The sequence below is a fragment of the Ceratotherium simum genome, chromosome 24, assembly GCF_057802395.1.
Source record: "Ceratotherium simum simum isolate JZ-2026a chromosome 24, ASM5780239v1, whole genome shotgun sequence".
NCBI lineage: Eukaryota > Metazoa > Chordata > Mammalia > Perissodactyla > Rhinocerotidae > Ceratotherium > Ceratotherium simum.
Genome location: NC_141923.1, coordinates 6,538,412 through 6,555,469, shown reverse-complemented (window position 1 = coordinate 6,555,469; position 17,058 = coordinate 6,538,412). Strand labels below are relative to the sequence as shown.

At 45.3% G+C, this 17,058-nt stretch overlaps 1 protein-coding gene across 2 annotated transcripts in view; it reads left to right on the top strand.

The window, feature by feature from the left end:
- The window catches only part of EML1 (EMAP like 1), a 167,537-nt gene that overhangs the window by 40,116 nt on the left and 110,363 nt on the right, over positions 1-17,058 (top strand). Inside the window, exon 1 of one of the 2 annotated variants that reach the window (XM_087447958.1) lies at positions 9,673-9,809. The exons of the other annotated variant lie outside the window; for it this stretch is intronic. Within the exon in view, the coding sequence (XP_087304084.1) occupies positions 9,743-9,809 (67 nt within the window). The 5' untranslated portion in view covers positions 9,673-9,742. Of the gene's footprint in view, positions 1-9,672; positions 9,810-17,058 lie in introns of those variants that run through there. 2 annotated transcript variants of the gene reach the window in all.

The following is a 17,058-nucleotide window of genomic DNA, read 5'->3' as shown; positions in this document are numbered from 1 at the left end:
TGTGAGGCTTCCAAGGGGCTCCTCATCACCCCTGGGTCAAACCTAGCCCCTTAGTATGGGGTCCCAGACCCTCGGCAATAGGGCCTGACCTTCCAGCCTGACCTCCTTCTTCCATCCTTAACTTGAACAGGGCTGGATGGCTCATTATTTCCCAGACACGCTGGGCATGCATTTCTAGACTCTTATCTGGATGACTTTCCCTCCTTCTCTCCACTTATCTCATCTCCCAGATCCATCAACGCTGGAGCTCTGGCCCAATCCACCCCTAGATTCCTTCTCTGTCAGCCCCAGCCTCAGTAGAGGTGGCAGTTCAGAGCAAAAAAGTGAGGTTTGGGGCCTAGCAGAACCAGATTTAAACCCTGTCTTTACCACCCACAAGCCATGTAACCTTAGGCCAGGCACTGCCTTCTGCTCACAAGGGAGCTTCCCCACATGTGACATTGAGGCAGTACTACCTACCCTGCAGTTTGTAGCATGGACTGGAGTTGACACATGGGTGGTGACTGGCACGTCCCCCCAGTGGGCTCCTGTGTGCTGGTCCCCTCCTGTGTGTTTCGATGTGTTCCTGTGTGTTTGCTCCCCTCCTGGACCCTGAGACCCTCTTGGGGTGGGAGGCTAGTGCTTTATTCTCCTTTGTGTCCCCTATTCCCAGCACAGAGTGGGCACTTGGTGTGTGCAAATGAATGAACCAATGCTCAGCACCCAGCTTCTCTCTGTGACAAAGAACGCAGTGAACACGCCCACAAATGAGGGAGGTGGAGCAGCGTCTTACAGGACCTCTGATCAGAGGACCCTTTAAACCTTTGCCTTAACCAGTGGGATAGCTGGAGTCTGAGGTCCATAGGCAAAAGTTTTAGCAACAGTTCCCAGACCCTTTGTTAATTACAAATAAGTATTGTGTATCTAGACCATGGGGATGAAAAAGCCTGTGATGGGGGTGATGGGAATGGACCAGGCAAATCTCAGAAGTGGATCTTTTACTTGATTTTCCTGATAAATATTCAGATTTCCAGCAACTTCTCTTTATTTCTTGCAACTCTGATGCTGTGAGGCAGCTTAGGATGGCATTTTAAATATGTATGAATCTTAAGAATTTTTTTCAATGTACAATATGGATAGGTTCTAAGTCTTTCTGTATTAGCTGGGGTAACCATATTATTTGTCATCCAAATCAGAATATTTCAGAGCCAAAGGGGAACTGTTAATGATTACCCGGGACACAGGCATGAACCCGGGCCACCCTAGCATACTGGAATGAGGAGTTGACCTAATATGAGCGTGTTTACTCTGTGGTTAGTCGGTGGTGTGCCAGGAACTGCCATAAAACCTCACAGGCAACACGATGGAGCAAATGAACAGAAATTCCTGAAAATGACATTGTTCACTGGAGATGCTGCAACGGATATTTAAAATCTACTGTAGTACTTGCATTACTGTATGAATTAGAGACAATTATAACATTGAGTTTCCTAAATGGAGCAACATTTTTGAAAAAGAAAACCAAGCGAATATTGCTTTTAATTTTCCACTTCAATTCAGATACTTCCAAATGTGTAAATTCTTTTGATGAATGCAAATCATTAAGAATGCTTTTGAGTGAATAACCTACTGGGGAAAGAAGCCACGAGTTTCTCAGAAAATAAGGCGTCTTCGTATCTATTTGGACTATTAACAAGCGATCTGTGGAAGGCTCTGGGGTTCATGTACTGCAGTGTCAACAGTTTTGGGACGGGATAACGAAGCTGGAGAGGCCCTTGATAAGGCTATTGATCACACAGAGCTGTTTCTCGCCCAGCGCCTCTCACCCACCCCCGCCCATTCAGGACAGGTGGTGCGCAGGTAGTCAGGGAGCTGGGTTCACAGGGCTACGAATATCTCACCTTTATGAGATGAGTTGTAGATCTGCCTCCCCACATGAGGATGAGGTTCCCAGCCAGGAGTGAGGCCAGGGAGAGTCCTATGGAGACTCCACGTTGGCTGCTGTGGAAGGATGAATGAACTCAAAGTGAAGAGCAGAAGCCCTGCCTTTGTGGTGCCCCCATGGTGTCGACAGTCCGGTTTCTACAGATCTTTAAAAGGCAGGTTGATTTAGCACAGAGGGAAAGCACTGACTGCCATTAGCAATCCAAGAAGATAGGGACTCCAACAGGACAGAGAGGAGGCAGCACGTGAGTGAGCTCCCAGATGGAGCGGAAGGACATTTCCAACATTGGGAATCACACAGGTGAAGCCCCAGAGGCAGACAATTGTGGGGTGTCTGGGAAACAAAAAGCAGTGGGGATTGACTGGGGGCAGAGGATGCTGAACTGGAGGGAATGGGGGCCGTGAAGGACTCTGAAAACCAGTCTGCACCTTTAGGACTTTGCTCTGCGGGTTTCTTTTTCTCCGATGAGAATAATCTTAAAAGTGGGAAAAGTTGAAGAAACGTTCTTTAGGAGGAATTGTCAAGAGCCCAAGAAAGGTGAGAGATGGCTGCAGCACGGCTTAGCTCTTGCAAATACGTTCTCTAGGTCTCGACAAATGATCTTGGATTTTGCCAGATGGGAGTCGCAGAAAACTGGGAAGGGAAAAATGTAATCATTTTCCAAAAAGCAGAAAAAGTTGGGTTCTGGAAAATATACACGATAAGTTTGATATTAATATTGGTTCTGAGCAAAAAATGTAACAGACCTTTGAAGAGCTAGTGTGTAGCACTTGGAAGGAGATGTGGTTACTGAGGGCCAAACCAACCTCGTTCCCTCTTTTCACGGCATTGCCAGACTAGATTTACAAAGTGTTGGTAAAGATCGTTCACAAAACTCTGTGGGTGATTTGGAGAAAAATAGGCTGGTGAACAAACAATTGAGGTGATTCCATATTTAGTTGGACAAACAAATCCAGAATATTGACAAATAGATCAATGGAAATGTGGCTGGTGAGGTGTTTCCACCCTCTCCTGCACTGCTCTTGTGTTTATCAATTACAAGGATGAAGAAGACGTTAAAGGGTTTGTTATGGCACATTCCCTGCTGTCAAAATGCTGGTGTGTTGGATGCCAGATTTAAGAGTTTAAAAGATTTTGGTTAGCTAAAAGGATGGATTGAAACCAACAAAATGACATTTAACAAGGGTAAGATACATCCTGTCTTTAGATTTTAAAAAATCAATTAGCTCAGTCCAGGATGAAGAAGACCCAAAAGCAGTTCATTTGAAAAGATTGATAGGTTTATAATTAACCAGAAGTTCAATAGGAACCAACAGTATATATCCTGGCTGCTCAAAAAAAAAAAAAAATCAATACAAACTTCAGTGGCATCAATAGAATCATAATATCCAAGTTATTAAAGGGAAGTGCCACCCAGGTCAGTCGTCTGAGGTTATTGTATTCAGTTCTGGGTACCAGGATTCAGGAGAAAAGAGCCCATCTGAGTGGGGTGGGCATCTAAGCAGATGAGGGGTCTAGGAACTATGTCCTATGATGGACAGGGAGGAAATGGACAACTTTACCTTGGAGAAGATGAGAGCTCTCTTCAAAGCATTTGAAAGCCTATTGTGTGTAATGGGCAACTGATTTTGTCTAGAGGGTTCATTCATTCATTCCTTCATTCACTCTTTCATCCACTCAGCAATTAGTGCCAACTACTTTCAACATTGTATCAAGCATGATGGGTGTTAGAGCCAACTAGTCCCTGGGAGAGATAGACACACACACACACACTCACACGCATTCCTACAAGGCAAGGCGGGTTGACGTAGGGATACAGTCAAGGACCAGCAGATGTGGGAGTGCAGCGGACAGGATTGCTCACAACTGCAGAGGCCCGCCAAGGCCTTGCAGACTGGGCAGCTTCTATGCTGGCGGGCAGGGAAGGCGGGCCCTCAGGACTGAGGAACAGCATGGGCGGAGGTCCAGGGCATTCAAGTGCACGGCACGTCTGAGAGTCAGGAGTAGAGTTGCTGATGGCGTGGGGTGGCCTGAGTGTGTGGGATGCCAAAGACAGCATTTGTGGCAGGAACGCAGCAGAGCCAAAGTCCGTGCCAAGATGTTTGCACTTAATGAGGTAGGCGACAGAGAATGAAATGACATCATTAACCCCTCTTTGGGCAACTTCATCCTGGAGTAACAAAGCAGAAGTGGGGACACCAGGACACAGGCAGTTACGGCAACATTTCGCAACGGACAGAAGCCTGCACCAGGACAGAGGGAGATGCAATCGACCCGACAAAAGTAGGATCAATGAAGGACGCTTTGGGAAAGGCGATTTGGGATAAAAATAACGAACAATCTTTTTAATAACTCAAGCTCTTCAACTTTGAAACAGGCTGAGAGACCATTTGTCAGGGATGCTGTGGAAAAGTACACCTGCGTCGGCAGGCTGGTGGGAGACCACAAAGTTTAATGTTCTTTATTGATGCTAAGATCTGTGATCACCTCATATTTTATAGAGTAACAATCTTATCATGAGAAAGTCTATTTTATATTTTAATGTCAGTAATGAATGGTGTCCCGAGTCTGTGGAATAACCAATTCTTGACTTTGAAATTCTATACTAACTGTATCAGTTTGCCAGGGCTGCTGAGACAAAGTACCACAAACAACACAGAAATGTGTCGTTTCACAGTTCTGGAGGCTGGAAGTCCAATATCAAGGTGTGGGCAGGGTTGGCTCCTTCTGAGGGCTGTGAGGGAAGATCTCCAGGCCTTTCTCCTTGGCTTGTAGATAGCCGTCTTCTCCCTCTGTCCTCACATGATCTTCCCTCTGTGTGTGTCTGTGTCCTAATTTCCAGTTCTTATATGGACACCAGTCATAATGGATTAGGGTCCACCTAATGACCTCACTTTAACTTGATTACCTCTGTAAAGACGCTATCTCCACATAAGGTCACATTCTGAGGTACTGGGGGTTAGGACTTCAACATATGAATTTGGGGGGGAGGGACATAATTTAACCCATAACACTAACTGAAGAGCAACTTCTCTTTGCTCTCAGAATAAAATCAGAACCCCCATGTGAAGAGGCCCTCCACTCCCTGCCGCAGTAACCCCCTTGTTTCCTCAGATAAGCCTGGCTTGCCTGAAGCAGCATCCTCTCACTCTTTGCCCACTGCTGCTCTGCTTCCTTCTTCTACTCCTCAGTCCAATTCAGACCCTCTGGAATAATCTGAAATCCTTCCTTCTGTTTTTGCTTCAGAGCACTTATCACAGTTTGTAATGATACATTTATCTGTATGGTTATTATATGTCTGCATGTTTCTTAGACTTTGTGACTTACAGGGAGAGATACATTTTACATTGCCACTCAGCGCATAACAGACTTTTCAAGTTGAGACCAATGCTTCAAGTAAAAAATACTTATTCTATGTTCAATGCACTCTGATGTTTCCTATTCTGTTGCATTTTTTTTTCTTGTGGTAAAACATACATAACACAAAATTTGTCATTGTAACTATTTTTAAGTGTTCAGTTCAGTGGCATTAAGTACATTCACGTTGTGCAAGCATCATCCATCTCCAGAACTTTTCCTCATCCCAAATGGAAACTCTGTCCCCATTAAACAAATTCTCCCTCCCCCCAGCCCCTGGCACCCACCATTCTACTTTCTGTCTCTGTGAATGTGACTCCTCTAGGAACTTCATATAAGTGGAATCACGCAGTATTTGTCTTTTTGTGACTGGCTTATCTCACGTAGCATAATGTCCTCAAGGCCCATCCATGTTGTAGCATGTGTCAGAATTTCCTTCCTTCCTTTTTTTTTTTTTTTTTGGTGAGGAAGATTAGCCCTGAGCTAACATCTGTTGCCAATCCTCCACTTTTTGCTGAGGAAGATAGGCCCTGAGCTAACATCGATGCCCATCTTCCTCTATTTTTTATGTGGGACGCCTGTCACAGCATGGCTTGATAAGTGGTGCATAGGTCTGCACCTGGGATCCGAACCTGTGAACCCCAGGCCACCAAAGTGGGGCACACAAACTTGACCACTATGCCACTGAGCTGGCCCCCAGAATTTTCTTCCTTTTTAAGACTGAATAATATTCCATTGTGTGGATATACCACATTTTGTTTATCCATTCGTCCACTGATGGACACTTGGGTTGTTTCCACCTTTTGGCTACTGTGAATAGTGTGGCTATGATCATGGGTGCACAAATATCTCTCCCAGACCCTACTTTCAATTCCTTTGGGTATATTCCCAGAGTGGAATTTTCTATTTCATTTTCTAAAATGTGATGTGACTCTTTAAATCGACTTCACGGCCACCTGCAGCTTGGAAAGCCTTATGTTCCGTGTGCTGTATCCTCAGCCCCAAGCGCGGTACCTGGTACGGTATAACTATTTTTGGAGGAATGTTGAATTAAACAAAAGATGCTCACGTTTCTGGGTAATTTTTTTATTACTTCTCTATGAATAAAGGCTACAGGGCTCCCATTTTCCTTTCTCTTTTACACATGTTGTGCAAATGCTGCTATTAATGCCACTGAACACTATGGTTACATTGTCCTGGAGAGTGTATATCAGTAATTACAATGACAACAGTTTTTGGATTCAGGCCATAAATTATCTCAAAATGACGTGGAATAACAGTCTGTTAATGTTTGGGCACAAAAATGTCACATTATTCATTAAGTTTTCAGAGATATCTCTTGCACTTTATCCATAGATCTTTTTTTAATGCTGTGTAGATTATACCTAATTGACTTAACACGTATATCCTTGTAATTATACTAAATTTTGCTTTTTTTAGAGTAAGCTCTTACCATTGTGGGAAAAACATAGCTGCTTAATACTCTAGGTTCAGAGTGTAATGACGATCTTTATCATCTCAAAAGCAAGTGGACTGAATTCTTAATTGTTATTTTTAATTTTGCTCTCGTGGAAGTAAAATCTGCTAAGAAAATCTCCAGCTCAAGTTTTCTCCTGCCCCACTTCTGAATTTTCTTTATTTCCTAAACTTTCTTAGTTGGGGACATCAAATATCACACCTTTAACATTATAAATCCAGAATACTAACATTCTTAAAGAAGACCATCTTGTAATCATTCATTCATGATTGTCACTTCCTTTCCAAGTTTAAGAATGCCACTCATCAGCTTTTTATACCGATTATCCAACGTATCCTAACGTATAAAACCTCAAAGTGGAGGAGAGATAGCATAAATATTGGACTACCAGTAGGGAAAGTTGGGAAATGAGAAGACAGAGAAGGGCAAAGGTCAAATGTGCAGCTATGTCAAGTCTCGCCCATCAAAAGCCCCCTCTCCATAGCACTTGCCTCTTGCCTTAGAGATGCAGAGAGTCCACCTGTACTGGGGGGGAGGAGGTGCTTAATGTGACCCTTCTGGCACCTCTGCCCTCTATATTTGGCCCCCATTTCCTTTCCCTGCCAAAGTTCTCAAACGCGCATCTACATGTGCTCCTCTTTTGATGTCCAGAAGCCCAGCTCCCGTCCCCATTGCTCACCAAGATGCTCCAGGTCACCTGCAAGCCCTCTGCTAACAGACAGAGGAGCCTTTCCCAGCCTCGTCCTCCTTGACCCATCCTGCAGAGAGCCCTGTGGAAAGGCCCACCTCTGTGCAGCCTTCTGTGCTCTTAGCTTAATGAGACAATACCCTAAGCTGATTTTCCTGCCTCTCTGATGGCTCCTTTGGGATTGCCTTCCCTCCTCCCTTTCCAAGGCTCTGCCCAGCTCCTGTCCAACCTTCCGTTCTCTCCTTTAGAGAGTTCATTTACAACCTCTTTGCTGACAACTCCCAAATCCCAGTTCTTTCACTGGCGAGCAGGTCTGGCATCTCCACTTGCTACAGGGCATTTCTAACGGGCGGTGTGCCATCCTCCTTGGCCTTCCTGTCCCTCCGGCTGTCTGGTCTCATAGCAGTTTCCCCCTGGCCCGTCCCTCAGTCTCTTTCCTCCCTCTGACTGTCTGGGCCCTGGGTGGCTTGTTTCTGGAGCGCTGCAGACACCCTGGGCTGCTCCAGCTCCAGGCCCTGGCCCCTGCAGTCCAGTTTGCACATGGACTCATCTCTCTAACATGCTCTCATCGGCCATTTGCCTGCACGCAAACCTCCTGCCTCCCTGTGCCTCCTGCCGGGTCTGGTTCAGGCTCCTCTGCCACTTCTCGGGGCCCCTTTCTCTCAGTCCTCTCTTATTGCCCACCTGTCTGTCATAAGAGCTGTCCATGCATGTCAGGCCAGCCCTTTGGCCTGTCAGCAGGCCCTGCTCCTTTCCTCCGTGGTCACTAACACTGTCCTTCCCACTGTCCTTCCAACACCAGGTCACAGTCAAACCAACAGCACCTGTAACCCCTCAGCCTCCACTCACATGTCTTTTTCCCATTAACAATCCTCTTCTGGGCTTGGTCTCCCTGACTAGGACAGGGATAAGGCTTCAACCTCTCCCTTCTGCCGGTAGCATCTAACACCAGTCGTGGCTAACCCATAATGTCACAGGCAGTGACAGAGCCCCATCCCCAATCTTGCCTCTGCTTCCGGAAAGACAGGCCTCTCTCTGCCTCTGAACCCCAGTGAGGCCCACAGATTTTCCTACTAGCGACTTACTACTCAGTTCTCATTTCACGCACTGGTGTTCAACCTACACGAGTTGAACTACAACTTGAAACCACTCAGAATTTTACACTAAGTGAATTCTAACTATTGTGCAACAAGGGGCACAGATGTTACGCAGTCTCTTCTGGACCAGTGAGCAGATCACCCAGCTCACTCTTCTCTCCTGCTTCCCGACTTGTGCACTAGCATCTTCATTTCAGGCCGTGGGTTGTGACACTCAAATCACTCACCTAGCACGCGGATGCGCGGACTGGAAAAGTTACAAACCCACGGAGTTGTGTGTTCCTCCCGCTATGGCTTCTTGTCCTCGCTCTGCCTTTCTGAGACAGATTTCCTTGGTCCTGTAGCAAGTTAACAAGTGTGTAATGTGACAAATCTGCACCCCAGGGGCGGATCAGAGGGACAGAAGGACCGAGCAGATGTTTTAGCTCCTTAAACACCGCAGACTCTCCGGCCTGATATACCGAGGCCTCTTGTTGAAGCGGGAAGCCGCATCTTTTCCGCTCGTGAGCAAGGTTCGAGCGGAGTCACCAGCCCTGCGCTAATTCTCACTTGAGGCCGGGCCCGGCCGGGGCGGAAGAGCGTGTGGAAAGAGGTGCGCGCCTCGCAGGACGTGGCCAAAAGTGGAGTTGCTCCGAGGCGCAAATGCAGCTGAAATGGGCTCGCAAGTTCTCCATGTTTGGTCCTGGCGCTGCCCGCGGGCGCGGGCTTGGACGTCCGCAGGAGGGGTTCCCCGGCGCCCCCGCCGCCCTGCGCGCCTCTGCCTTTGTCCCCGCGCCCCCCACGCCTCGCCCTCCCGGGGGGCGCCGGCGGCCGCGCGGGGAGGCGGGGCGGGGCCGGGCGCTCCCGCAGCATCCCAGCGCGCCGGGGCCGCGCGCCCGCCCTCCGCTCCGGGGACAGGGCCGGCCCGGTCGCGCCCCCGCCCCCGCGTCCCCGCGTCCCCGCGTCCCCGCGTCCCCGCCCGGCGTCCCCGCCCGGCCACGTCCCCGCCGAGGCCGCCCCTGGCGGGCAGAGCGGGCGCCGGGCTCGCGCGGCGGCGGCGGCGGCGGGCCCGGGGTTGCCATGGTAACCGGCAGCGGCCGCCGCCACAGCAGGGCCGGCCCCAGCGCCAGCGCCGGCCGCGGCTCGGCTCGGCTCAGTGTGGGGGTGAGCGGCGGCGGCGCGGCCGGCCGGGGGAGCGGGCGCGGCCCGGCGGCCTCAGCATGGAGGACGGCTTCTCGAGCTACAGCAGCCTGTACGACACGTCCTCGCTGCTCCAGTTCTGCAACGGTGAGGGCGGCGGCCGCGAGGGCGGGGGCGCGGCGGCGAGCGGGCCGGGCCAGGCCGGCGGCCAGGGAGGCCGCGCAAAGTTGCGGCGGAGGGGCGCGCGGTTCCCGCCGCCGCGGGCGCATTGTGCTGGGCCGCGGGCCCCGGGCGCGCCTCGCTGCGCCCCCGCCCTCCAGCGCCCGGCTCCGGCCCGTGCGCGCGGGGCCACCGGTCCTGGGGAGCTCGCGCGAGCGCACCGGCCGGGCAGCGCGTGGGGAGGCCCGGCAGCCCCGGGGCTCCGGGGACGTGTTGCTTTCTGCTTCCAAACTCACATCTGTTTGGAAATGTCTGGATGAACAACTCGGAAAACAAATCACTTAATAACAAAACACTCCTCCGAGGATGTACGCAGTGTTGGTGGCGGATGGACCTCAGAACCCATTCGGTTCTACTTGGATGAAATCATCCCACTTTAATGCAATCCAGAGCTTTTGAAATGGACAAGCAAAGTGAACCTGGCTTAAAAGTGTTTCGATTATTTCATTTATGGGGTGATAGATTTTATTTTCTTGTATTTTTTACAGGAAGGAAACATTAATAACTACCAATATGGCATCTTTAAAAAATATATAAAATCCTACATGCTGGAAAGATTTTAGTCTCCCTAGCAGGGTTGAAAAAGATTTTCACAGCACATCGCATATTTTATCAGAACGTGATGTGTGATAATTCATGCATGAAAGTTCACCGTACAATTTTTTATATGTTGGATTTATTGCTTTAGCAGAGGGCCCCAAAAGTTTGTTAAAGAAAAAAAAAATGTGTATCTTATAGAATTTGCCTGTAGTGCACTTGGAATCTTTTGGAATTTAGACGCTTTCACAACTGGAGCAATTTATTTTGCAATGGTAATTGTGATTTAGGGGAACTTTTCTAGTTATTCAACACCTGTTTGCAAATAGGAAGTATTCACTCTAGCAATAAAGATTGTTGACCGTGTTGATTTATCCCATATAATGACATTTTAATCTCTGGTGAAATCTATCATCTTTTTCATGGAAGAGTGTATACTCTGTTGGTTTTGGCAGGTTATAATTTTCGTATTAATCACATGTGGGCCTTCATTAACTTAATAATGCCCTCTTCAGTGGAATGAAAGAAAGTTTTTACTCTCTCCTAATTTAACAGCAGTTTCCAAGAGCAGAACTGCTGTTTTTAGCCGCAGAAGTTGTTGCAGGCAGATAGAGTGTATTTGGTACTCCGCTGGCCACTGGAATCCCTTCGAGTTTAGAATCATGGGAACGGTTTTACTCTCCAGTAGGTTGGATAGATTCTTCAATTAAATTTTGAATAGTTTCCTTAATTGACTTATAACCAATCATATTTGAATGACTATTTTTTTTAAAGATTTTATTTATTTATTTTTCCCCCCAAAGCCCCAGTAGATAGTTGTATGTCACAGCTGCACATCCTTCTAGTTGCTGTATGTGGGATGCGGCCTCAGCATGGCCGGAGAAGCGGTGCGTCGGTGCGCGCCCAGGATCCGAACCCGGGCCGCCAGCAGCGGAGCGCGCGTACTTAACCGCTAAGCCATGGGGCCGGCCCTAAATGACTATTTTTGATGTAAAAGATAGTACAACCCCCTACATGTTTATGATAGATTCCCCCTATGTTAGTTGTGAAAGGCATGTGGCTGAAAAATTCCAGGCATAAAGGCTTTTTAAAAATTAATATGTGGGCATATATGTTGACAGTTTGATTTAGGTTATGAAAATGAGCCTAGATATTTTTATTTGAGCAGTTTTTTGAGGGCCTGATCATATTGTTCCTAAATAGCAGTTCAGTCCTGAAATTGACACACACATCTATTCATGAATGTTTTGGTTTTCTGCCTCTTCTCGTTAATTGCTAGTTTAGAGATATTGGTAAGATATTTTACTGGTAATGATGTCTGGAAGAAAATAAAAACTAGCTCTTATTTATTGTATGGGTAACAGTTTAAAGAAAAATCAATTAAAATCACTGGAATCAAACAATAAGATGACTTCAAAACACAATTGAATGAATCATAAACTGTTGAATTATTTTTCTCAAAAAGTTCTTAGCTCTGTATTGTTTTTTGGTTACCTTATGCATAAAGTTTAAAGCAAGAGTAGTCTGTGGGGCAGAAATGAATATTAACTGATGACGTCTAAAGCAACAGATGTGTTGATGTTAAATTATCCATTTTAAGAGGCTTCCATTAAGTGCAAATATAAATGAATACAATTCAGTTAATTACTATGATGATTCAATTAAAGCAGGGGATCACAGAAACACCATTGCACCAAGAGCTAAATTAAACATTTGGATATTTCATTAGCTACACTGAAAACTTTTTTTCTTTTTAAATCAGAGATTTACATTACAATGACCAGACTACAACGGCATAATATATGAACTCATAAATTTTCGTCTGTTGATTATGCTCCATGCTTTTGATAGTGACAGGAACTAAAAAGTCACAGTTATGTATTAGCTTCAGGAAATACAACCCACACTTATTATTTGGATGACTGTCACAGTTAATGTCCTCCTGGGGGGATCAGATGGAAGACAGTATATAAAAGACGGGAGGAAGAGAAAACTTTGTTCTAATGAATGACATTTCTATCTCCCCTAATTCTTTCTTTCTTGCTATGTCTCCTACTTAATTTGTAATGCATGCTAAATGTAGAGTTAGGTAGGATCTAGCCTCCTGAAAAGACACCATTCTCATCTTTTAGATATTGTCTCTCTGATTTAAGTAGAAAATTTCTGCAGCAATTTTTCTTCACAGTATTTAGAACTTTGTCAAGTGAGCTAGAAACCACAAACTTCTTTTATTGCTCTAACAAAAACTACGATAGTTGGAAAGTGGACGAAAGTTATCATTTATAAGCCAATTTGTGATTTGGGAGATACTGTCCTTTACTCCATATCTTCTTCGAAGCCTCCCTTTGAGGGAGGTGGTATTACCACCCTCTTTTACATATGAGGAAACTGAGGCCCAAAGAGATTTGGTAACTGTATAAGGCCACATGACTAATAAGGCTTGGATACCAGTCTGGATCTTTTTTTGTTTTAATAATAACTTAACTGAGATATTATTCACATACCATAAAAATTCACCCTTTTAAAGCATACAATTAAGCAGCTTTTAGTGTATTCACAGAATTGTGCAAGAATCACCATTATCTACTTCTAGAACATTTCATCACCCCAGAAAGAAACCCTGGTACCCACTAACAGTTACTCTCATTTACCTAACGTCCTAGACCCTGATGACCACTATTCTACTTTCTGTCTCTATAGATTCTGGGTGTTTAATATAAATGGAATCATACAATGTTTGGCATTTCATGTCTGGCATCTTTCCCTTAGCATAATGTTTTAAGGTTCATCCAAATTGTAGCATATGTCAGTACTTCCTTTTTACTGCCAAATAATATTCCATTTTATGGACATACCACATTTTGTTTATCCATTCACCGGTTGATGGACATTCGGGTTGTTTCCACTTTTTGACTATCGTGAATCATGCTGCTGTGGACATTTGGGTACCAGTTTTTAGTTTTTGTGTGTGTATGTTTCATTTCTTGTGGGTGGATATCTAGGAGTGGAAGTGCTGGGTGGTGTGGTCACTCTGGGTTTAACATTTTTGAGGAACTAATCTGAATCTTTTGAAATCTAAGTGTCAAGCTGTTTTTATTACACCTTGCTGATATAAGAACAGGGAGTTAAGGAACTGGATTTAAGAGAGAAAGAAGTGGGTGTACGAAGAACAATAAAATGTTGCCATTTCATTTCTGTGGGTCCCTTTCGATCCTTTCACCAGTCAGGGCTCACCAAAACGAGTCAGGGCGCACCCTCACTTAGTCGCCGTAGGTTATAAGAGTCTCCTAGTTGGAAGGGACCTACCAGGTCATCTCATCTCCTGGTTTACTTTCTTGAGCCTTTGAACTGCTCCTTCAAGTGCAGCTTACCCGGGAACTCCAGTGTGAAGCAGATCAACGTCGGGCTGCTCCAGCAGAAGTGGGCGAGGGCAGCCCTCTGGCCCTCCTCTCCTGCCCCCGCTTCCACTGATTCAGTCCACCCATCCCTCCAGGGCTTGAAATCTCTGTTCTCTGGGGGGGATACACCAAAGGTTATTCATCCCATGCTTGAGCAGTTCCAGGGGACTGGAAACTCACTCTCTCTCCGTGCAATCCATTCCTTCTTTGGACGGTTCAGACTGTCAGTTCCTATATGCAGTCAAAATTTGGCCCCAGTTCTGCCCCTTGAGTCCACAGAGAATGAATTTAATCTCTTTTCCATACACTAGGTCATCACATGTTTGAAGACAATCTTGATAGCTCTTCCTCAAGTCATCTTCTGGCTAAATATTACCATTAAAAAAGTTCCTCATAAGACGCAATTTTAGACCCTTAATTGTCCTGGTTTGCCTGATCTGCACTTATTTCCTTTTGTCTCTATGCCTTTTAAAATTTGACACACTGAATGTGGTATTTCAGGCATGGTTTCTAAACAGAGCGGAGTAGAGTGAGATACTTCACTTCCCTTATTTTAAAGTCTATACTTCTAATAATGCAGCCCAAGATCATATTAGCTCTTTTGCTTGTCACTTCACATTGTTACCTCTTACTAATTTTCACCTAAAATTCTTGTCTGTTTTACATGTACTGTGGCTCAGCCCTTTCTTTGCTTACTTTTACCTTTTCTTTTTGAGGAGTTTCCTCCAGCAGACAGAGCCCTATCAGATTACAACACAATTGTAATCTGTGTTGTGATGCTGTAAATAATCCCAGTGCTCATATAACATATCTCAGCGTTATAATAACATGGAATTTGGTCATTGCCTTAAAGGGTTATGATTCTGGCTAGTAGCCTTTTCTCCATCTTGCCTGGGAAGGTGTCATGAGAGACCTTATTAGATTCCTTCTAAAGCCTGTACACAGTGTATCTACCAGTTCCCTGGGGTAGCTTCTCTTGCAGGTGATACTTGTTCGTAACCCCAGCAGGTCAGTACGTGCTGCTCCCAGTCGCATTTTGAAATCACTTTAGAATAATCTTTTGAGCTACTGTTATTTCTTTTCTCTAGTTTTGAAATGGAAATTGTTTTAATATCTAAGCATTTATATTTGGGGAATTAAGAATAATTTATTTTAGATCTTAAACATCTTCTGGCATCTATAACACTGATGACTTTCCCTTAACTATGATTAAGATAGAATTTTCAAGTTGGTAAATAATTGGATTTAAAACAAGATCAAGGAACTCCTGTGGGGAAGTCATCTCAACTCAACAATGTGAAGTATTTTCAAACCTCTTGGGCATTCTCGTATGGTGACAGAATACTGACCTAGGCTTTCTACAACAACAAAATCAAAAGAAGATGCTTTCATGGATAAGTGCAGAGCTAGCACCCGTGCTAAGCGAGAATTTCTAATTGGTACGCTTGGTACTCCACCCGACCAGGAATTTATTTTGTAGCCAAACCACAAGGATTTATGACATTATAAACAAACCCAAGCATTTTGGTGGAAAATTCACAACACTGTGTTTAAAAAGTAACCATTAGTTGGTTATTGTTAATTTCTGAGATAGTGTAAGCCTTTTTATGTATTCTCTTAAAAAATAAACATTTTAGTTGAGTGGAGGGTGGATAAGAAGAGAGAAATAACATCTTTGTTTCTAGTGTTAGAGTCTGCTCGTGCTATAAAACTAGTAGCGTGAAAAACTTAATCATGGATAACATTGAGAATTGTACATTAAAGCATTGCTTTTATTAGTAAGGGAGTTTCACCAAAGTCTTAAAATTAATGGCATTTTGTACTACCCACAAAAATCTCTTTCAGGAAAAATACTATTATTCATCTTTAAAATCTTAGCTTATTAATAGATTTCTAGTATTAGCAAAATGTTTTAAATGTGGTCAGAAACATTGATATTAAAAAGAAGTATGCTAAATGCTATATAAATTCTAAATGCTGTATAATTATTATCAGTACAACCCCCCACCCCTGCCATAGCTTCATGTTTTTCTCATTAGATGTTTGACACATAAATTCAATATTCTGCTGAAAGCCACACATTTGTTTTAATGTCATGCAGGACTGGGGGTATTCGAGGCGCCAGCAGGAGCAAGGCACATCCTCTTTGGTTTGCTTGAAATAAATAACTCTTTAAAGAGTTTATCTTTCTTTAAAGTACTTATATTTTCATTAAGAATTAGGTAGACAGGGGCTGGCCCAGTGGCTTAGTGGTTAAGTTCGAGGCTCCGCTTCGGCGGCCCACGGTTCGCGGGTTTGGATCCCGGGCACGCACTGACACACCGCTTGTCAAGCCATGCTGTGGCGGCATCCCATACAAAGTAGAGGAAGATGGGCACGGATGTTAACCCAGGGCCAGTCTTCCTCAGCAAAAAGAGGAGGATTGGCAACAGATGTTAGCTCAGGGCTAATCTCCCTCAAAAGAGTGAGGTAGACATACTTACAATTTTGTTTCCTCTAAAGCTGTATCTTTCCTGGAAAATACTATTGGTATAGAAAACCACATTTTTGCAGAGTACTTAGTTGTGTCTTAAAATGCAATAGTATCCTTATTCTGCCAGCTTTCTGGAAAAGATTTAAACTCTCTGTCTGTAATCAACTACCCCGCTGTGGAGGGGCAAATTTGACCTGGAGGCTTGGATGATGCGAGAGGGCGAGAACTCCAAGCCCAGAGGCTGCCCGGGTGGGTAGTCTGGTAGGAGACCTCACCAGGGACCTGCGGAGGAGGGAGAGCCGGCCGTCCCCGCCCCCTCTGTAGAGGTAGGCGGCGTCATCCTGGACTGCACATTATTCCCACAAATAACCTTTCAGGGTCAATGGGCAGCTCACAGTTAAAGATAATGAGGATAGAAACGGTTAGGCAAGTGTTCATGGAGACAGAGGCCTTTAAGTCCACTTGGCAGATGGAGCCGATGTCGAGTGAATACCTACAATGTGCGTAGGACAATTGAAAATGTCTAAAACATGGTCTTCCCCAGAAACATTAGATCTCCCTGGTCATCATCCTAGACTCCTCTTTGCCCCACCCTGCCATCTCAGTCGGCCCAGGAGATTCTGCTCCCCAAGTATCTGGTAATCCATCCCTTTGGCTTTAGCTCAGACCCTCACCAGTTCTCAACTGGGTTTTTGTTTGTTTCTTAAAAACAGCAGCCCCAAACTCGTCTTTCTGCCTCCCGTTCCAGCCCGCTTCAGTGCATTCCTTT